The sequence below is a fragment of the Hemitrygon akajei genome, chromosome 13 (genome assembly GCF_048418815.1).
Source record: "Hemitrygon akajei chromosome 13, sHemAka1.3, whole genome shotgun sequence".
NCBI classification, from domain to species: Eukaryota; Metazoa; Chordata; class Chondrichthyes; order Myliobatiformes; family Dasyatidae; genus Hemitrygon; species Hemitrygon akajei.
The window spans coordinates 58,307,747-58,330,812 of record NC_133136.1 but is presented as its reverse complement, the minus strand read 5'-3'; the positions used below and the strand labels follow the sequence as shown (position 1 = coordinate 58,330,812).

Sequence of the window (23,066 nt, the reverse complement as noted above, 5' to 3'; positions counted from 1 at the left end):
TGACTGACACTGTAGAACTTAATAATAAAGAAGTTTGATTAAAATGGAAAACCTTTCCAAAGCATTTTTTTTGATAAATATTAGTATTTGTATGGGCTCTGCTCCAAGGATTGCAACAAATGTGCCAAGACCAGTAAACTTTTCCCAGTATTTTGAATCTATAAATTGGTAGTATGTGATGGCACTCATCAAAATACTTCCATGAATAATATTGGAAAGTGGAAAAAACTGATCAAGAACATTTACCAAAGTAGAAGGCAATCTATTAACAAATCTAAAGCCCAAATTCCTTTGGGAAAAGTAGGAGTTTAAAAAATGCATTAGTTTCTTAAAAGAATGAAGAACTGAAATTAGCAGATGTGAGGCTCTCATGTAAACTCAACCATTGTCAAATATTCTTCCTTCTTGTGTTTTGGGGTGACACTTTATTTGAATGAATAAAGTTAATTAAATGGGAACACATATTTCTTCATCTTTTATTCTGCAGAACTAAATTTACCCACTACACTAAAGGATTACTACCATAAATCAGTGGAAAAACTGATTAAGAACATTTACCAAAGTAGAAGGCAATTTGTTGACAAATATAAAACTAAAGTCCTTTGGGAAAAGTAAGAGTTAAAAAATGCTTCAGCCTCTTAACAGAATGAAGAACTGAAATTAGCAGATGTGAGGCTCTCATGTAAACTCAGCCATTGTCAAATATTCTTCCTTCTTGTGTTTTGGGATGACACCTATTTGAATGAAAAAAGAAGCTGATGGAATGAGAACACATCTTTCTACATCTTTTATTCTGCAGACCAAAATTTATTCACTAGAGTAAAGGAATACGATCATAAATCAAAAACAATTAAATCACAGTTAAAAATTCAGCTAAATACACAGATAAATTCTAATTCAGAACACATAACATGACTTAATTCAAACTATTTGAGTTTTCCTTCAATACTCTGTTTTAAGTTTAGCAATAACTTCCTACAGAAATGAGTTTGCAGAACATAACATGCAGTTGACTGTCAAGCAGTTTTGAATTAATTTTAAGTTACTGCTATATTTAAATAATGGATTGAAAAGTAATACAACTATATAACTGAAGTGTGAAAACACAAGGTTTAGCACTGATCTCAAAGACAAAAAGTTACTTCCGGATGCTGGAACAAAATGACCCATTCGTGATAAGCTAGGTAATGGACCAAGATAGGCAGTTACATGTCAATTGATTTCAAGTCATAAGAATTCCACATTTTCATGTCTCAGAGCCAGCTACTTTAATTTGTTGCTGTATCTTGATCATTTAAAGCAGTGTGTAAACAATGCAAAAGAACCCCAACTGATCCTTTTGATCTCAAACAGCAAAGGATTACTCCATGGAAAGGTGATTAACAATCCAAAACATTCTGATTAGCTGGGGTCAACTATTTCATCTCCAAGCATTTTTGATTGTTACTTGCACTGAAAAGATAACAGAACAGAAAGGGTGAGAATGAAAAATGTTGGAATGGGTATAAAAAACAATTTGAATATTTTAAACAAGCCTTTCTGAACCCAGAATAACAAAGAAAGAAATAAACTAAACAGCTGTAGTGTAATCTATACAAGCTGATTTCTCACAACAAATTTTGTTTCCAGTGTATACGAACACAATTCATATACATTAGTTCAAAACCTTAATGGAATTTCGTTATGCATGCCTAAATACACGAAAGTGTTATCTAAGCTTTCACACTTGTACAAATTGATATCTATTTGCCACTTGTATCAATCATTTTTAACGTTAGTAATGGCATTTTTAAATCTTTGCAGGTTTGAGGAAAACTCAAAATATATCCTTGTGTGGGACTCAACCTAATGTAACCATTTTTGAAAAAGGTACTTTAATATGCATTTTTCTCTCCCAATTAATTTTGGTCATACAAAGTCTTCTAATCTTATCACTTGAGTTGCAGTAGATAAAAAGTAACCATTGCTAGAATAACTCCACAGATAGGGATCATCAGGTATTTCCTGTATTTCTGCCAAGCCGTCTCTTTGGTCTCTTCTGCATCCCGCCTCTTGTTCTTCTTACGGCGACCTTTCTGCCTTTTCTCAAAGGCTTCTAGTTCCACCTGGATAAGATGCCAGACAAAACAGGTTTTACTTTTGAAGTGAAAAATAATTTAAGCCACCGAATAGGAGAGAGAAAACAAGCATTTCAGGTGTACTACTTTTCATGAGCGTATCTATGGGGCAATTACAAGCATGACATAGTGAAGTCACTCATCCAATGATTTTACTGAGTGTGCATAAATTATGTTCTAATAGACCTTGCTGTTACACCTGTCAGAGTGAAAATGGTTCAGCAGAGGGTATTATCTTTGCTTCTCTTTTAAATTAAATTTAAATTTCTTTTAAAGCTAAAAACTGATTTGCTTTTCATGACAGACATACAGAATTACAGAAATAGATTTTAGGAATGCCAGAATCATTCAGCATTGACTCTAGCTTTAAAATTTTTGAAGTGGAACAGGCTTTCAATTTTTTTTCCTTCAGAAATTGTAAATGTTACAATGACTTTACTGGAAGTGATTTTAAAGACACCTGAAATTCAGAGATGAACATGATGACTAGACAGCATAGTATTTTTCAACTTGAAATTGGAACTAAAAACAAGAATATGATAGTACAACTAAATAATGTTCATCAGCAAAATATAAAGGTCATTACAATTTTCACAACACTAAGAGGTAGTGATAAACTACTTTTCCTTGTATTTTTTAAAATTGTGTGGTGGGGGTAATGCTTGCATTATTTGGCTTGCACAAATTATTGTTACTCTATTTTATTTAGAAGTGAAAATTTAAATATTATTGCTTTGTCCAGTCTTTAAAGAATGTTCTTCAACATACAAAATAGGCTGAAAGGTCACTGGATTTTCAAAGCAAATCAGCAAGAAAGCACCAGCATTTGATAGCAACTCTCACATTTACAGTATGAACCAAAGTGGTGAATAGCCCAGGTACTTCTGAAATGTAGACATGGGATACTATGTACTTTCAAGATACCAAAAACCACAAATATATTTGTGATGGTCCTGGTTAAAAATAATACTGCACAGGAAACCAGGAAAACATATTCTTCAAGAACTAATGTGAGATCTTCCCATTTCATTGAGCAGACAGCCAAATATCCACTTCTAACAATGTCATCGAGGGATTAGAAATGGAAAAGGTGAGCAGTTTCAAATCTTGGGGTTCAACATCTCCGAGGATCTATCCTTGACCTAACATATTGATACAATTACAAAGTTTGCAACACAGCGGCTATATATCATTAGGAGTTTGAGGAGAACTGGTGTGTCACACAAAAACCCTCACAAATTTCTCCGGATGTACTGTGGACAGCATTCTAACTGGTTGCATCACTGTCTGATATGGAGGGACCAGAACTGGGTAAAGCACGAGTTTCCAAAGCATCCAGGACACTTTCAAAAGGAAATACATCAAAAAGGTGGCATCCATCATTAAGGAAACCCATCACCCAGGACATACCCTCTTCTCAGTAGAATCAGAATCAGGTTTAATATTACTGGCATATGTCATGAAATTTGTTAACTTAGCAGCAGCAGCAATACAATGCAATACATTATAAATATAGAAGCAAATAAATGATTTACAGTAAGTGTATATATATATATCTATATTAAATAGTTAAATTAAAAATAGTAGTGGAAAAACAGAAATAATAAAAAAGTGAAGTAGTGTTGATGGGCTCAATGTCGATTTAGAAATCAGATGGCAGAGGGGAAGAAGTTGTTCCTGAATTGCTGAGTGTGTGCCTTCAAGCTTCTATACCTCCTACATGACAGTGACAATGAGAAGAGGGCATGTCCTGGGTGATGTCCATTGCTACCCATCAAGGTGGCAGTACAGGAACCTGAAGACACACTCAACATTTCGGGAACAGCTTCTTCCCCTCCACCATCAGATTTCTGAATGGACAATGAACCCATGAACACTTCCTCAATATTTCCCACCCTCTCTTTTTACACTATTTAATTCATTTTTTTTATATATGCAGTGTATTCCAGTTAATGGGACACATCAGGTTCAGTACATTTTGGCTCAATTAAGTGGTTGTCTCAATTAGCTGGTTTTATGTAAAAAGTTAAGGTATTAAAATAAAAGACAAACTACTGTTTAACTGAGTAGCAAATTATGTATTTAAATGAAATACAGAAAAATTATAACACTAGCAATATTACTACAGTACTATAAAACTGTATTTGTTTCTAAAATATATCAACAGTGGAATTCATCCAGTGTACACGCAGTGTCCTTTTGATTGACTTTACATCAATGCAGACACCGTGCAGGTAACTGATCCACTCTGCAACCTGGTGGTTTCTTTCAACCTGATAGTGTTGTATATTTGTAGTGAAAGGAACCGTTCAGTGTGGCACAATAAAAAGGGCCTATTTCATTGTCATTGTAGGTTATCATCGCACAATATTTTTAGAAGCAAGTCTCAGGGAGTTTTGTGGATTTCCATGTTTTTGCAATTATAGCAACAGCAATATCTTTCTCACCATGTACTTCCTTAAATTTAATATGGTGCTAACATTTCCATCAAGACAAACGACCATTTGTTGCTTTATAATCTTCTTGACCTGCTCTGACTTGTTTTTTTTTAAACATTGGTCCACTGGCACGCACACTTCATCCAGTTACAATGGAAAACCATAGATCGAGGACCTCTTCATGCTTTTGTTTTTGGGATGTTCCCTGTAGTCCATGGCATTATGCTTATTCTCACAGTTTACCTTGCAGATGCATCAGTTTACAATTCTAGATTTAGATAGATAGAAAGATAGATAGATAGATAGATAGATACTTTATTCATCCCCATGGGGAAATTCAACATTTTTTCCAATGTCCCATACACTTGTTGTAGCAAAACTAATTACATACAATACTTAACTCAGTAAAAATATGATATGCATCTAAATCACTCTCTCCAAAAGCATTAATAATAGCTTTTAAAAAGTTCTTAAGTAGTTTACTTAAATACATTAAATACAATCAACCCCGGCACTTAACATATCTTACTCCTGGCAGTTGAATTGTAAAGCCTAATGGCATTGGGGAGTATTGACCTCTTCATCCTGTCTGAGGAGCATTGCATCGATAGCAACCTGTCACTGAAACTGCTTCTCTGTCTCTGGATGGTGCTATGTAGAGGATGTTCAGGGTTTTCCATAATTGACCGTAGCCTACTCAGCGCCTTTCGCTCAGCTACCGATGTTATACTCTCCAGTACTTTGCCCACGACAGAGCCCGCCTTCCTTACCAGCTTATTAAGACGTGAGGCGTCCCTCTTCTTAATGCTGCCTCCCCAACACGCCACCACAAAGAAGAGGGCGCTCTCCACAACTGACCTATAGAACATCTTCAGCATCTCACTGCAGACATTGAATGACGCCAACCTTCTAAGGAAGTACAGTCGACTCTGTGCCTTCCTGCACAAGGCATCTGTGTTGGCAGTCCAGTCTAGCTTCTCGTCTAACTGTACTCCCAGATACTTGTAGGTCTTAACCTGCTCCACACATTCTCCATTAATGATCACTGGCTCCATATGAGGCCTAGATCTCCTAAAGTCCACCACCATCTCCTTGGTTATCTCTCCAGTTATCTCTGCCAGCTGACAATGACTGTTGCTAGGCAAATGGGTTTTAATTTGGTCCAGTTGGGTATTTTTACAGTTACTGTCAAATCTTTTGGTAGCATCTTGGCAAAGGGTCAGCAATTTTTTTTTGAAGTCAAATAAAAAAATTTATCAAAAATCACTGCTCTTTGAATCAATGTCCATTGGCCCAAACAGATAACATAACACGTACACACAACTAATTCTATTTAGAAACTTTGTTTTAAGCACAGTGTAGTGTCCAAGGGCTATATAATGTGCACGTGACCAACACCCGTTAGAAATTCTTTGGCAACAGTCTCCTACTCCAATTAAGTGGCATAGTGTCCCAAAGAAATGAAAGGAATCCTGGCTATTTTCCTGATTTTTGCCAACAGCTGTCTCAAATAAGCGACTTCCCGATTGACCAATGCCCCAATTAACCAGAACCCACTGTAATTTACACAATTAACCGGAACCCACTGTAATTTATACAATTAACCAGAATTTTATATCTGTATTCCCAGATCCCTCTGTTCTACTGCACTCCTCAGTGCCCTACCATTTACCTTGTATGTTCTACCTTGGTTTGTCCTTCCAAAGTGCAATATCTCACACTTGTCTGTATTAAACTCCATCTGTCATTTTTCAGCCCATTTTTCCAGCTGGTCCAAATCCCTCTGCAAGCTTTGAAAACCTTCCTCACTGTCCACTACACCTCCAATCTTTATATGATCAGCAAATTTGCTGATCCAATTTACCACATTATCATCCAGATCATTGATATAGATGACAAATAACAATGGACCCAGCACTGATCCCTGTGGCACACCACTAGTCACAGGCCTCCACTCAGAGAAGCAATCCTCCACTACCACTCTCCCATTGAGCCAACGTCTAATCCAATTTACTACCTCACCATTTATACCCAGCGAATGAATCCTCCTAACTAACATCCCATGCAGGACCTTGTCAAAGGCCTTACTGAAGTCCACGTAGACAACATCCACTGCCTTCCCTTCATCCACTTTCCTTGTAAACTCCTCGAAAAACTCTAATAGATTTGTTAAACATGACCTACCACGCACAAAGCCGTGTTGACTCTCCCTAATAAGTCCCTGTCTATCTAAATACTTGTAGATCCTCTCTCTTAGTAATCCTTCCAATAATTTACCTACTACTGATGTCAAACTTACTGGCCTATAATTTCCCGGATTACTTTTAGAGCCTTTTTTAAACAACGGAACAACATGATCTATCCTCCAATCCTCCAGTACCTCACCCGTAGATATCAACATTTTAAATATAAGCTAACGTTTCGGGCCAAGACCCTTCTTCAGTCCTGACGAAGGGTCTCAGCCCAAAGCATTGACTGCTCGTTTCCACGGATGCTGCCCGACCTGCTGAGTTCCTCCAGCGTATTTGTACGTGTTGCTTTGACCACAGCACCTGCAGTGTACTTTGTGTTGACATTTTAAATATATCTGCCAGGGCCCCCTGCAATTTCAACACTAGTCTCTTTCAAGGTCCAAAGGAATACCCTGCCAGGTCCTGGGGATTTATCTACTCTGATTTGCCTCAAGATAGCAAGCACCTCCTTTTCTTCAATCTGTATAGGTTCCATGACCTCACTACTTGTTTGCCTTATTTCTATTGACTCCATGCCAGATTCCTTCATAAATACAGATGCAAAAAACTCATTTAAGATCTCCCCCATTTCTTTTGGTTCCATACATAGCCGACCACTCTGACCTTCAAGAGGACCAATTTTATCCCTTACTATCCTTTTGCTCTTAATATACCTGTAGAAGCTCTTTGGATTATCCTTCACCTTGACTGCCAAAGCTACCTCATGTCTTCTTTTAGCCCTCCTGATTTCTTTCTTAAGTACTTTTTTGCACTCTTTATACTCAAGTACCTTATTTGCTCCATTTGCTATACATGTCATACATCTCTCTCTTCTTCTTTATCAGAGTTCCAATATCCCTAGAAAACCAAGGTTCCTTATTCTTATTCACTTTGCCTTTAATCCTGACAGGAACATACAAACTCTGCACTCTCAAAATTTCTCCTTTGAAGGCCCACACTTGCCAACGAAATCCTTGCCAGAGAACAACCTGGTCCAATCCATGCTTTTTAGATCCTTTCTAATTTCTTCAAATTTGGCCTTTTCCCAGTTTAGAACCTCAACCCCAGGACCAGATATATCTTTATCCATGATCAAGTTGAAACTAATGGTGTTATGATCACTGGAACCAAAGTGTTCCCCTACACACACCTCTGTCACCTGTCCTAACTCGTTTCCTAATAGATCTAATATTGCATCCTCTCTAGTCGGTACCTCTATATATTGATTTAGAAAACTTTCCTGAACACTGATTTATACAATTAACTGGAATCCACTGTACCTACTGTAATTTATACAATTAACCAGAATCTACTGGACTTACTGTAATTTATACAATTAACCAGAATCCACTGTACTTACTGTAATTTATACAATATCATGGAGATGGAGGCGCAGTTAAGATGGCATTAAATGGCGACTCCTTTGCTTGCAGCTTCGGAAACAGCTCTATTTCCATCTTTAATATCTTTATTTTTCCTTTCAGGGTTCTTTTGAAGACCCTGACCTGGAGTTATACACAGACTTCAGTTCTTTGCGGGAATGGGATCCATTCTCAGGGCTTCAGGACTGGCCATTGTTTGGCACGCTAAGGGTTCAGCCTGAGAGTCCAGCTCGTATTTCAAAGCCCAAGATCATGGGACACTGGAGAAGGGCAGATCGAGAGTTGGTGTCACAGCAGGAGACCCATGTGTTGCCGGGGCAGTCGGAAAATCTACTGGTGTGGGCCCAAAGACCTAGGATCTTTGCAATCTTCAGGCACAGAGCTCCAAAAGAACAACATAATGGACTTCTAACTTCGTAAGTCAGCGAGTTGTTGTTATGTCTCCCCACTTGCTGGGAAAATGGAGACACTTCATTAGGGAGAGAGAACCTGTGGTTTGTTGAATGCTGGATGAAACCCAAAGTCTTTGGGGTAACAGCAAGCCCGTGTCTTTGCTATTGCCTTGCTCACGCTTGAGTGTTCGGTGGCAGTTCCGATGCTTGTTTTTTTGCTGGTGGGGGGGGGGGGGGGGTTGTTGCTCGCTGCCGCTTACGCACAGGAGGGGGGAGCTGGAGGGGACTTTGGGGTTCTCATGTTTAACTGTTGTTTATTCTTTGGGGCACTTCTGTTTTTTGAGCACGTTTGCAAAAAAAAAAAAAGCATTTCAGGATGTATATTGTATACATTTCTCTGACTTTAAATTGGAACTTTTTATTACTTTATTTTACAATGTACTGCTGCCGCAAAACACCAAATTTCATGACAACGCCGGTGATATTAAACCTGATTCTGTCTATCATTTCAAATGAGAAATTACATTTTAGTCCTAAATGGGGCTTCTAAGACAATAAAGTACTTGTCAGATTTCCATAGAACCATAGAACACTACAGCACAGTACAGGCCCTTCAGCCCTCCATGTTGTGCCGACCCATATAATCCTTAAAAAAATACTAAACCCACACTACCCCATAACCCTCCATTTTTCTTTCATTCATGTGCCTGTCCAAGAGGCTCTTAAATACCCTTAATGTTTTAGCCTCCACCACCATTCCTGGCAAGTCATTCCAGGCACTCACAACCCTCTGTGTAAAAAAACTTACTCCTGATGTCTCCCCTAAACTTCCCTCCCTTAATTTTTCCTGCTCAATTAAAAAACAAACTAAATATTCAACAGATATTCATGAATAAAACTAATTCCAATCTAAATAATTGCTCATGTAATTGCAGATTATTTATTCAATGTGGCAGAAATGAACAAAAAAGTTTTTAATGTTAATTTTGCACTCATATGCCTGTGATTTCTGACCACTTGGTACCATCCTTTTAACTATATTTTGATGTTAGCAAGGGAGTATGACATTGTGATACACCAACACTAGTAAAGGGGGATATGCTCGAAAAGCTACACTACATGGGTGGTGACACAGGAACCTTGCCTCCAGGGAATTAAAAAATGTTGCAATTTATATTTTTGCATTAGTTAAGGTTGTTTTTTTTTAACTTTTAAGCCTATTTAATTGCTTGCTTTCATGTTAAGCTTTTTTAAATAATTTAAAATTCTGAATGCTTTTAAAGGTTGTTAATTATCAGAACCTCCAAACCACAAAAATACACTGCTTTGCTCATAATAATTAAATAATTTCAGGCAGTCCATGTACCAGCTGAACACAATCGAAGCCATTCCTGCAACTCATGAGGAGGAGGCACACGCTGCAGGAAGTCATTTCAAAGCTTTAGAAACCTTTACTGTAACAAAGTGAGCCAGGAATGAGAACTTACAATGTAGCTCTCATATCCAGTACAGGAATTACTAGAAAAGAGGGAAACCAGGAAGGAGCCTGTTTTTTCATGACCCTGGAGAATGCCAGAGATTGACAACAGGAGTAATGCCCCATGGATCTGGGTACAGTGCTGAAAGTTTAATAATATCTGGTCAAAATTAATGAAGACAGCAACAAACAAATACATCAATATGGTTGGATATTACTTCAAGCATTCCATTACCATTACTCAATGACGAACCAAACACTTACCTAGCAAGCATCTATATACTTGTAGGTGCAATATGGAGACTGATGCACATTTGGTAGCTTGTATACAGTACCCACTAGTCAACCATGACAACACCCCAAACTTTCAATAATATGCTCATCACAATGACACTGGCTATCACACGGACTGTGGCCGACAATATAGCTAAGATCATTGAAGGAATGCTCATATCCATTCCACTTTCTCACAGCCCTCTCCCCAAATCACCCCATTTTTTTTTCCTGTTACATGATGCAGATGATTTAAACAAGCTTTATACTTCACTTGCTGAGATCAAAACAGTGTGTCTTTCTCTTTTCAGATACCAAAAAAAAAATTCTGTCTACACTGACAGCAGAACTGGATGGAATTTAACTGGAGGGTGTGCTACTCCTCCATCTGACGTTTGTAAACACAAGCTCAGATCATGGAAAGCTCCGCTTGTAGTGATCACAGGGTACAAGAAGCCTGCAGACAAGCAAACACCTTTCAGAACATCTTTCTTGTTAATCAGCTCCCTGCACACAAGTTCTTAAATCATTTCTGTTAAGATACAGATCATACTAAATTAGGAAATTCTATAGACTCTTGATTGCAGATACATCGACACTTCAGGCCTTTCTCAAAGCCAGTACTGAGTAAGTGGAAATCCAGCTTTAAACTTGAACATTGTGGCCAATACTCTATCCTTGGTCTTGTAACAACATCCAGCTCCAGCTCTATTTCAATATTTAGGGACAAAAACATACTGACATCATTTGATGGCTTAGGTTGCAGATTCCACAGTGGCATAAGCTGACTATGTAACAGAGTGATGCAAATTCAGAACACTGCCAACATGGCCCTGGGTTTTACTACCCATAGGCACTTTCAGGTAATCACAGTTCTCTATGACGCTAGAAATCTGTCCTTCACTCTCCGTAGCCATTACAGAGTTATCTATGAGAAGTGCACAGAATTGCAGGGAAGTCTAAGGAACACAGAATATAGGCAATTAAGGGCTTGCACAATAGCTATATGGTTTCAGTATTAATCGAATGCATGACACTGTTACTTTGCATGGTACATGCTATGGAAAAAAAATTGGGCTCTTGTTTTCATTCTCACTAAGAGAGTTCAACATTGCAGAGCTGCAAGACCATGATGGTTTACAAATTCTATAGTGAGGTGCTCAACAAATGACTTCTCAAAATAATTACAATCACTCAGATGACACAAAGCTGCTGAGTAACTTTTTTTCTACCCGTTTCCAAGACTGCAGTTTTAAACACATGAAAACAGCTTTCAGGATAAAATGTATGCCCTGATTGCTGACCCCATCTACCACCCTAAGTGTTTAATACAGTCCATTACCAAATGTAGTGCTGTACGCGCCATTTACTAAATGGAAGGCAACAACTTTCTAAGCTTCCTTGGCAGTACAAACAAAAACTCAATCTTTCACACCCAGAAGAATGGATGAGAGCAGCAATTATTTGGTTACTAAAACACCTGCAATATGGTATCCAAGGCAGGCATTTATATATAGTCACAGTTTGTAACCGTGCAGAAAAAACAAAATTTGGTAGTACTGTGACTGCCAGTGATAGATTGCAGCAGGAGATAAACAAAATGGTGACATGAGAAGATGTTGGTATGTAGTGCCCTTTTTCCTTTAAAAATAGCAATGGGCATTTCTGTCAAAAAGTTTAACTTTTGTCTTATCTGTCCACAGAACATTGTCCCAGAAGCATTGTGGAACATCCAGGTGGTCTTTTGTAATCTCGAGACGTGCAGCAATATATTTTTTTGAAGAGCAATGGTTTCCTCTACAAACATCATTCTTGTTCAGTGCTTTTCTTATAGTGGACACATGAACAGAGACTTTAGCAAGTTCTAGATATTTCTGCAGGTCTCTTGTTGGGTTCTTTTTCACCTCCTTCAGAATTGCACACTGTGCTCTTGGTGCGATCTTTGCAGGACACCCACTCCTAGGGAGAGTAACAACAGTACGAATTACCTCCATTTGGAGATAATTTCTCTTACTGTGAACTGATGGACACTCAGGTCTTTAGAAATGCTTTTGTAGCCTTTTCCAGCATCATGCAGCTCTACAACTATTCTTCTACGGTCCTCTGAAAGTTGTTTTGATCGATGCATGGTGCACATAAACAGATCTTCTTTTGAGAAGAGCAGGCTCTGCCAGTAACCCAACTTTGTGTCTCCTTTAAAAAGGGCAGGGCACCTCTGTAATCCCCAGCTCCAATCTCATCTCATTAATTGGAACCCCTGACTCCAAATAGCTTTTATAGAAGGCATTACCCAGAGGTTCACATACTTTTTTGAACCTAGACTGTGATAGTTTAGATGGTGTATTCAGTATTGACGAGAAGCAGTACAATTGTTTGTGTGTTATTAGTTTAGGCAGATTGTGCTTGTCAATTATTGTGACTTAGATGAAGATCAGACCACATTTCATGAGTAATTAATAAAGAATACCAGTTAATTGCAAAGGGTTCACAAACTTTTTCTTGTAACTGTATGTCAGAATGCTGTTTCTAGATTTCATTTCAGCATTCAAAACAACTGTCCCAGAGACCTTGGTGAACAAACTCCTACTCCTCGGTCTAATTACATCACTATGCAACTGGCTATTGGGCTTTCTCACAAACAGACCTCAGATAATCAAGATGCTCAACCACTCCTCCCTCCCCATCATCGCCAACATGGGTGCCTCCCAGCTCCGGGCTGTGTGCTGAGCTCATTGCTGTGCTCTCTGTTCACACCTGACTGCACAGCAAAACATCTGAGTAATCACATCGTCAAACTCATCGATAACACAACAGTGGTGGGGCTCATTACCAACAACGATGAAACAGCCTACAGAGAGAAGGTGGAAGAGCTTGAGGCCTGGTGCCAAGCAAATAACCTCTTCCTTAATGTCAACAAGCCAAAAGAGACTTTAGGAGAACTCGCACCACCATCACCCCTTTTACATGGGCGACACAGCAGTGGAAATTGCAAGCAGTTTCAAACTGCTGGGTATGCACATCACACCTAACTTCTCTTGGTCCCTGAACATTTCCTACTCACTTAGGAAAGCTCGCCAACACCTTTACTTTCTGAGGAGACTGAAGAGAGCTGGACACTGCATGTCCAACACATGTCATTCGACAGATGCGCAGCAGAGAAAATCCGGACAGACTGTATCACTGGCTGGTACAGAAAGTGCACTCCAGCAGACTGGAAGGCTCTACAACAGATATTCAGGCCAGCACATCCCTAGCACCAGCCTACTAGCAATCAAGAACATATATACAGAAAGGTCCTGAAAAAGAGCTAGTAATATGAAGGATCTAACACACCTGCTCTTGGACTATTTGTCCCGCTCCCTTCAGAGAGCATCCACGCCAGGACCACCAGAATCAAAAACAGTTACTTTCCCAAGCAGTGAAGCTGATTAACACTTCCACTCACTAACTCCACCATTTCTTTATTATTTTCCATCAGTCACCACACATACAGCCTAGTGTCAATTTATAAGACATGCAATCAATGTACAGTGCCAATAAAATTATTCACCCCTCCCCCTCCCTGGAAGTTTACATGTTTTATTGTTTTACAGTGGACTTAATTTGGCTTTTTTGACACTGATCAACAGAAAAGAGTCTTTCATGTTAAAGTAAAAACAAATTTCTACAAATTGGTCCAAGTTTATTACAATTATTAAACACAAAATAATTGATTGCATAAGTACTCACCCTTCAAGTCAGTATTTGGTAGATGCACCTTTGGCAGCAATTACAGCCTTGAGTCTGTGTGGACAGGTCTCCACCAGCTTTGCAAATCTGAACACTGCAATTTCTCCCCATTCTTCTTTACAAAACTGCTCAAGCTCTGTCAGGTTGCATGAGGCTCGTAAGTGAGCAGCCCTTTTCAAGTCCAGCCACAAATTCTCAAGTAGATTGAGGTCTGGACTCTGACTTGGCCACTCCAGGACATTAATTTTGTTGTTTTTAAGCCATTCCTGTGTAGCTTTGGCTTTATGCTCGGGGTCATTATCTTTGCTGGAAAACAAATCTCCCAAGTCACAGTTCTCTTGTAGACTGCATCAGGTTTTCCTCCAGGATTTCCCTGTATTTTGCTGCATTCATTTTACCCCCTACCTTCACAAGCCTTCCAGGGCCTACTGCAGTGAAGCATCCCCACAGCATGATGCAGCCACCACCACCCTTCACAGTAGGGGTGGTGTGTTTTTGACGATGTGTGGTGTTTGACCAAAAAGCTCAATTTTGGCTTCATCATACCATAGAACCTGCTTCCAGCTGACTTCAGAGTCTCTCACATGCCTTCTTGCAAACTCTAGCCCAAGATTTCACAGGTTTTTCCACCACCCATTGTAAAACAATAAAACATGAAGATTTCGGGTGGGGGGGAGGGCAGTGTGATTACTTTTTATAGGCTCTGTTTTTTTCAGCTATCTTACGTATTTATTTATTTATTGTTGTTTTTTTTTTACTATTATCTTCTATATTTTTGTGTTTTGTTCTTTTGTACTGCATCCGATCTGAAACAACTATTATTTTGCTCTCCTTACACTTGAATACAGGAAATGACAGTAAACAGTTTTGAATTTCACTTTATCATGTTAGCTAAATTTATATATTAATCTCATTTAAGACTTCAACCACACCCATCAAATGTGGTGATCAAACAGAGCAGGTTTTTGAACATCAGCATCTTAACAACACAACCATCTATAAAATATAGAAATACACAAATACCAAGAAATGAAACAGATGATCACAGCACATTCCTAATATCGTAAAGGCTGTAAGTTTTTCATTGCACCTGTGCATACTTGTTCTTGTATCTATGACAAAACACTTGACCTTAAATTAACAATAGTGAAAATATACATCAAGTACAAAACCTCTGCTTCCTAACTGTCATGTACACAATAAAAACAGGCGTAGATTAATCAGTTGCTTGTGCTTGCCCTGTATTCAATGTTTTAGCTAATTTATCCTTTTGGCTCTTTCATACAATAACCCCATATCCCTTGATTACCTTAAAATCCAAAAGTCCATTTTGAACTGGTGTTTTAAACTCCACAACCTCAAGTGGAGAATACCAATGATTCTGTATCCTCGAGGTGAAGAAATTCCAGCTCATCTTAATCGTGAAAGAACCAACCACAGGCCATAACCACCATGCATTTTCTCTGGCTAAAGCCCATAAAAATTTTGTATGTTCAGAAGTACTTCTTCTAACTTTTCTAAGTTCTCAGCATTGGGTCAGTTCACATAATTTACCATCAAGAAGAAATCTGCCATGCTTAGAATCAATCTGGTAAACCTTTGTTGTACTTGCTCTATCAGAAGTTATACTTCCTGAGGTAAAGAAATCAGACATTTACATATTTTATACTATTCTAGTATGCCATCTTTACACTTTGGCAAAACTATATGACAAAATTGCTTAGTAATTAGATAAAGCAGGGGTGTCAAACTCATTTTAGGTCACGGGCCGGATTGAGCAAAATGCAGCTTCATGTGGGCCGGATCAGTCGGACGTGTGCGAACGCAGCTTTCGTTGCCTCTGTTTTTTCAGCCTGCTCTCATGTGTCTCAGTCTCTGCTATAACTACAAAGTGTTTCACTTTACAAATTCCGTTTCTTATGAAGAAGACTGCCGAGCAAGACTGCTGAATAAACACTAAAAACCCTGAAAACCTGGTACCTGAATAAACTCAGCATTAGCCATATCATACGCCATAGGCGCTTCGATTACTGGGGCCAGCTTTAATAGTAATTAGATATTATCTCGCTGGCCAAAGTTAATTCCACCGCGGGCCGGATTTGGCCCGCGGGCCTTGAGTTTTGACATATATGGATAAAAGGAACGTAGGTCTAATAACTGCTAGGGTTAATTCAATAGAAGTGATTTGTCTCTACCACAAATGCTAAAAATGTTTTGAACACTACTCTTCAACCAATTTAATGGTAGTAAGACTTCAACTTTCAAATAGCCTTTTCAACTAGCTTCGCATGAAGCACGGAAGTTAATTCACCACATAGCGTAAAAAGGAACATTACTTCAAGAATATTCAAAGAGGGGGGAAATTAAGATAAGACACAAGCGGCCACAGATGCTGATATTTAGAACATCAAATAATCTACTGGAGGAACTAGTAGGTTATGCTACATCCTTGCAGGGAAAGGACAGATAGATAATAAATACTTTATTGATCTCAAAGGAAATTACAGTGTCACAGAAGCATTACAAGTTCACAGATATACAAATATTTGAAGAGAATTAAGAATAAAAATTAAGTTAACTCAAACAGTCTAACAGGAGGGGTTCATCACTTCCCCGGCTATAGGTTGACTCATTATAGAGCCTAATGGCCGAGAGTTAGAATGAGCAGTGCTGATGTTTTAGTCCATTACTAAACGTGCTCCTCTGTTCAGCCAAGGTGGCAGGCAGAGGATGAGAAACACTGTCCAAAATTGACAGGATTTTCTGTAGGGTCCTTGGGTCTACCTCAGCCTCCAGTGTGATGTCTACCACACCCTCCATCAGGACTATGAACAGGGAGGGGAGACAGTATAAAGATAGGGCAGTGGTGAAAGAGCAGGCAGAGATGATTTGTGGAGTGGGGGGCGATGAAGGCCCCCCACTCTGCAGGTAGAGGCAGGTGCTGTTGAAGGATGACAGGCAGATGGAGCCATGTAGAGGAGGGCAGGGGTGAATTTATAGGTGGGTGACAAGAGAATGGAGCCAGGATTTGTTTGGGGTGGGATGTGTGTCTAGAGGGTGAGAATGGAGACAGTTACTGGAGGGTGATAAGCAGGAACACAAAGGCTCCGGTGGCGGATTCTGATAAGGAAGGTGATAATGGGAACCATTGGGGCAAAAATGAAAGGTGATAGAACCAGGAAGAGGGGGTAGGCAGAGAGAGGCAGTGGGTGAAATGTGTGATAGTAGGTGAATGGAATGGAGGAATGCAGAAATTGGGAGACAGAAGAGGAGGCTAGGGTTACCCAAAATTTAAAACAAAACTTCACACTACAGAAAACCATCTGAGCAGAGAGAACTTTTTAAATAAAAAAATGTTATTCCATCATTTAAAAGATTCATTTTGAACTAATAAACATTAAGAACATTAATTTGTATCTTATTTTTACATCACGAATATTCTCAGCTAATTTATACCACTTACCTGCTGTTTTAATTTTTCTTTTTCAAGAGCTGCTTTCTCTTCAGCTTCTTTCATCTGGAGTTACCAGTTTAAAAATAAAATTTCTATATTATTAAGTCAATAATTGATTAACCTCTAAAAATGCAAAATGAGCAAATAACTTATTCAGCTATGTTTTCATTTTTAATCGCAAAACTTGCAGATCAAATCTTACCCTTTAGATTAGCTATACTGTTTGTGTAATGGATAATGATCAGCATTTCTTCAGCAGTAATCTGAAAAATCACCGCGCTTCATTTCAACAAATCACAAGTAATTTCAAAAGTTTAAATAATTTTTCAATTTTCCTCACATAAATGGGTTTTAAGCCTTTTTCCCCATACGTGACTATCATAAGGCATATAATCATCATCTAGTTTGTAAAAGCGGAAAGAGGAAATCTAAATTGTTCCTTGCTAAAATATGCATTTATGGGGCTCTCACAGTAATATGAAATTGGAGTACATCTATGCTAAATATAAGCTACCTGGCAAATTTTAATGAACTTATCCCTCACAATGCATACAAGGTTTTGTATGTAACCCAATATAGTTCTTCGGAGTCTTTAATTTAAAATCCTGTCTTTGTGATGAAACAGTAGTTCCATAATGGCAAAATGATTAAAATTCTTCTCCTGACTTTAGATTACTATTGCAATAATTCAATTTGAGGTAATTAGCTCATGATATATAATTTCTGGCAAAAGCTATTATTCCACTGCTTTTCTAGTCAGCTAGTTGGCAGTTGCAGAGAAGCTTTAAATCAGAACAAATTAATGTTTCAAGCCATTGCTGACAATTCAATAGGTAAACACCATCACTGGGAATTTAGATATCGGTAAGAAATCATCTCCATTTCTACAGGATCTGATTTGCTCCTACTATTCTCATCTCCTGGAGATTGCCAGTTTTAATGCTAGTATCACAAGCAGTCATACTTTCAGTTACCAAGGGCCTACTATTTGGAATTCCCTTCCTAAACTACTCCAACTCTTTCATGCTTACCACTCCTAATTTCTAAATTTTTTTGACCAAAGTTATGGCCATTCGGCATAAATACTTCACTTGACAGTGTCATACTTCTGATGATGATCTGCCAAGTACTTGGGAAACTTAATTTTTTTTTGAAAGCTACTGATATTGAATGTTTTTATATACTGTCAACACCCCTTGCCCAACTATTTTCATTTTAGCTGTTATCATATTCTCTCAGATACTGTTCAGATCCAGGGACCGTGTCAAAAATCGTGCAATTATGAGGCCAATCATTTCTAATTAATATATTTTATGTTTGGGGTAAAAGAGACAGATATGACAGGATTTTTTTTAAAAACGAGAATGTAGATTTTTCACAAGGCTATGTGTCCATATAAGATTTATTTAATTTTACCCAACAACTATTGTTCAATTTTCTAATCAATCAAAACATTAAGTTGAGATTCTGACAAATATCATGCTTTGAAACATTAAACTCTGAATACAAGATGCCACTATATCCTTTCTTATTTCTCTGCTTTCACCACAACCTCTGCTTTTTACAAATATTTATCTTATTTACAAGTTCCATGGAATCTGCTTTTACTATGGAATCTGGCGGAGAAAGGAACCGTGATTAAATATCTTCTGAGCAATGTGGCATGACTCATGCATTATGGTAGCTTAACTTGTTGAAATCCACATACATAACTGCAATGGCTCAAGTAGGGAGTTCATTTGTTTGCAAAGTCTATTTCTTGTACCACACTTTTAAGGAAAGCTTGGAGAGTATAGTATGACAATACAGGAGACATTACCTCAGATGCCTTTTGTTTCATTTCCTGACAGACTTCATCACATTCCACCAGGACCTGCTCCTTAGCCACCACTGAACACAGCATTTCCTTGCAGAACACAGAAAGTGTCTACAGTATTAGTTCTTGAATGAATGTTGCATTAATTTAAAAGAAAACTATGTACATTGTGTATGAATAATCTAGATATAGTGGATTTAAATCAGCTTTTTGCTTAAAATGTCATAAATATGCACACTTACTAATTGTCAATAAACTTTTTTTTACTTGCTGCACAAAAACCAATGGGTGATACAGTTCATGCAATGATGCACTAGTGGAAGTTATACTCTAAGTGCATGATTATTTCTCCACCATCTCAACCATGCAGAATACATCTGAACCTTGCAGAACTCAAATTCAATTTCTTTTCTGAATCAATTCATTGTTATGCATGAACTGAAACAATAAAGATAGTCGTCTTCACCTAAATTTGAATAATTCTTCTCCATATGCATAAAGAAATGCATTTGAAGATTAAGGGAAAATAAACTTGTAATTGGTTTTACAAAATGTAAAAGCATTTGGAATAGTTATTGGATGAATATTATATTGCATGTAATGTTGTTGTTTAAATTCCCAAAATTAAACTGTTAAGAGATTTATAATTATTTTTGAAGCCAATTACATGGCACTCCGACTAAAAACTCTTCAACTCAAACCATTTCAACTGAATCAAAATCTGATGCACATTACCAATCTATTTATAGATGCAGGTTACATTCTGGCTTGTTTTTTTTAAATTTCCTTATGACCAAACAGGGTATCATGTCAATGCTAGTTCTCAGAGCAATTCCATCCCTAATTTTCCCTGTAACTTATTTTCTCTCAATGCCCCCCTCCTAGTTCTTACCAACACTAAAGGGTAATTTATTAATCTATCCAACTGCAAGTCTTTAGTACGTGGAAGGAAACCAGGTAAAACTGCACATAATTTGACCAGGAACAGCAGACAAACATTTTAAGTCTAGTCTTGGATAAATGGAGCACCACCCTGTTTAATTTGGATGGGACCACCTTCCTAGATTGTTAAAGTTTGTGCAAGTGGCATAATGTTTTCAATTCATTTATACCACTTAAAATGACATTTAATATTTTTAAATATAATTTATTTTAGTAATTTAGACCCATTTGAATGTTCATTAAAACTACTCAAAGTCAAAAGGCCATCTGGATAGCAGCCAAGATCCATCAGGATCTTTCAATCTGAACATTATCCTTTCATCCTCTGTTCAATTCCTCGCTATATGCATTTATGACACCTCTGGTGCCCTCTGTCACCTTGATAATTCTCAAAAAAACTGCATGTGCTGGAAACTGGCAAAAGGCAAAATGCTGCAAATACTCAGCAATATCTACAAAAAATCCTTTATCAAAAGCAGTGAGAAAATATTAGTTTTACAATGCATAGAGTGCAGAGTAGATGGAGCAGGATAGACAGACAAATGGTAAATCTGTGGTAGGACGAAGGTACATTCTCAATTCTGCTGCTGAAGGGTCTTGAAGCCTATTCCCCTCCATAGATGCAACCTGACTTGCAGAGTTCCTTCAACATTGTGTGTTGATCACATTAGCAGTCCTCATGTGCATATGACCCAAGGCAAATATTCTCCATCTTATCCATCCTTCCCTAATTCTCTAAAACCAATTTGTTTACTCTTATTTCAGCTCTGTTGAAAGGTCTTCAAACTGTTTTCCTTTCCACAGATGTGATTTGCACTGCTGGGTGTTTCCAAAATTTTGTTTTATTGCAGTTTCCTGGTTCTAACTGGTTCAATTTCACCATGAGCATTAATCACTCCACAACTCCATCCCACATCAGAATGATTTTGACAGCTCTTTTCTCCCATTTCGAACAGAAGTCCAACCATCTTCGTCCCTCTATCTCTGTCACATCTACCCTCAAGACAAGACTCTTCACACAAGTTCCTTTAAAAGGTCTTACATTTTTCTTCATGGTGGTTTTCTCTCTACCATTGTTAACACAACTGTGAACTGAAGCTCCTTTGCTTCAGTCAGTTTTGTTTTTCCCCTTCAGCCTCTAACTCCTATTTTTTTTCCCTGATTAACTTTCCATCACAGACGTTCTGCTAGGCATGTTCCACAGCTTTGCTGTTAGCAACACACAGTACAATGAAAGAACATAATCTGATCCTGTTACTTTAAATCATCTGGTCTCACTTTTTCAAAATATTCCTTTTGTACCATCCATCTCTTCCCACTACCTCTGCTACTGAAAAACAGCTTGTTTTCTCCCTTTCTCACTAATGGCAACCAGTTTTAGAACTGAAAAGTTAACCATATCACTTTCCAGAATGTTCCCAGCATTTATTTCAGAGCATCTCAGGTATTTTTCTTTTTCTGATTTAAAGAAGGATTTTAAAGTTGAAGTGTTATCTCCATTTTCCTCCCACCCACGCAGCTTGATATGGTGAGAGTTTGAAAAAATTTGCATTGATAAAGATCTAAAGGCCTGTTGCTTGTTGAATCACAGGCTTTAGGATAATTGGGTCGTCAGTGACAAATGCAGCAGTGGATATTGCACAGCCGCCAATGGTAAATCAGAACTTAATTGGCCAAGTGAAACTGCTGGCCTTGAACATATGAAATAACAAGGCAAATTACCCAAGAAGCAAAGTTCTTATTCTGGAATTTTTCCAATGCATTATAATTAAGGTTTTACCTTTTTTATCCGCCTACAGGGGCATTTCATCTTCACTTTCTGGCTGCAGCTCTCTAGACAGTTACCAGGGTGGCAGATTGCTTTGCATCGATGTCCACAAGGTAACTGGAAAAAATGAAGAAGATGCACAGAATTTTGTTCAATAAATATAAAGAATAACATTAAATAAGTGAAGGGCAGACCTAAACTTGCTCAAAATTGTTCAGTTGGAAGATTACACCAAATAAGTACAATAGGGTTGATTCTTTCATTAAAAAAAATCTCCACTTGACAGCTGCAGAGCTCTTACTTGAAATTATGTCAGAGAGCATGGTTTTTAAACAAAGTGATTGCTATGATGTTGGGCTGGATTCATTCTGCATTCAGCAATCTGGATGGATTCCTTCTTGATGTACAGTTGAAAATGAACTAACTTAAAGACAAGAAAAACTGATGGCTAAAAAATTAAATTAGGCAAACAGATGATGATAAAACTTATCATTACTTAGTACTCTTTAGAAAGTGATATATTTTGGTCATCTTTTGCACAAATTCAATTATTTAACATAAAATTCTACAAAAAAAATTCCACAATGCTCATTCTTTGACATATCCAATAAGCATGTAGTATCTGGTAATACAACAGCTGAATATTCAATTTCTTAATAGACTTAAATTCTACATTCTCTTCTAAAGGACTTTGCTTGAACATACCTGCTTAGGACACTGATTTTTGCAGGAATTGAGGTTAATTTTAGTTTTAGCATCAGCTGTAGTCATTTTTCTAAAAGAAAAAGAGCATATGAAGTTGAAAGAGAAAATGTAGCATGATAATAACTTTAACAAGATTAGTTCACAAGGCCACAATTTTGTAGGTCATTTACATTCATCTTTCCAAAATATTACTTAGAAATTTTCCCAAAAGCAGCTCCTTAAACAAATATACATTATTCACTTATTGATGTTCAATATAATTAAAGATAGCCAAACATCATACTCCTGAACTTGTTCCTATTTCATTCTAGTTACCTCTTAGAAATGCACTCTTAATTTCTT

General features: G+C 37.8%; 1 protein-coding gene across 1 annotated transcript in view; it reads right to left on the bottom strand.

Moving 5' to 3' along the window:
• Positions 1-763: 763 nt before the first annotated feature.
• The window catches only part of nfxl1 (nuclear transcription factor, X-box binding-like 1), a 103,472-nt gene continuing 81,169 nt past the window's right edge, over positions 764-23,066 (bottom strand). Inside the window, exons 18-22 of the mRNA XM_073064711.1 lie at positions 22,725-22,794; positions 22,032-22,136; positions 19,313-19,399; positions 17,503-17,556; positions 764-2,105 (exon numbers count right to left, since the gene is read on the bottom strand). Coding sequence (XP_072920812.1) covers positions 1,932-2,105; positions 17,503-17,556; positions 19,313-19,399; positions 22,032-22,136; positions 22,725-22,794 — 490 coding nt within the window. The 3' untranslated portion in view covers positions 764-1,931. The remainder of the gene's footprint in view (positions 2,106-17,502; positions 17,557-19,312; positions 19,400-22,031; positions 22,137-22,724; positions 22,795-23,066) is intronic.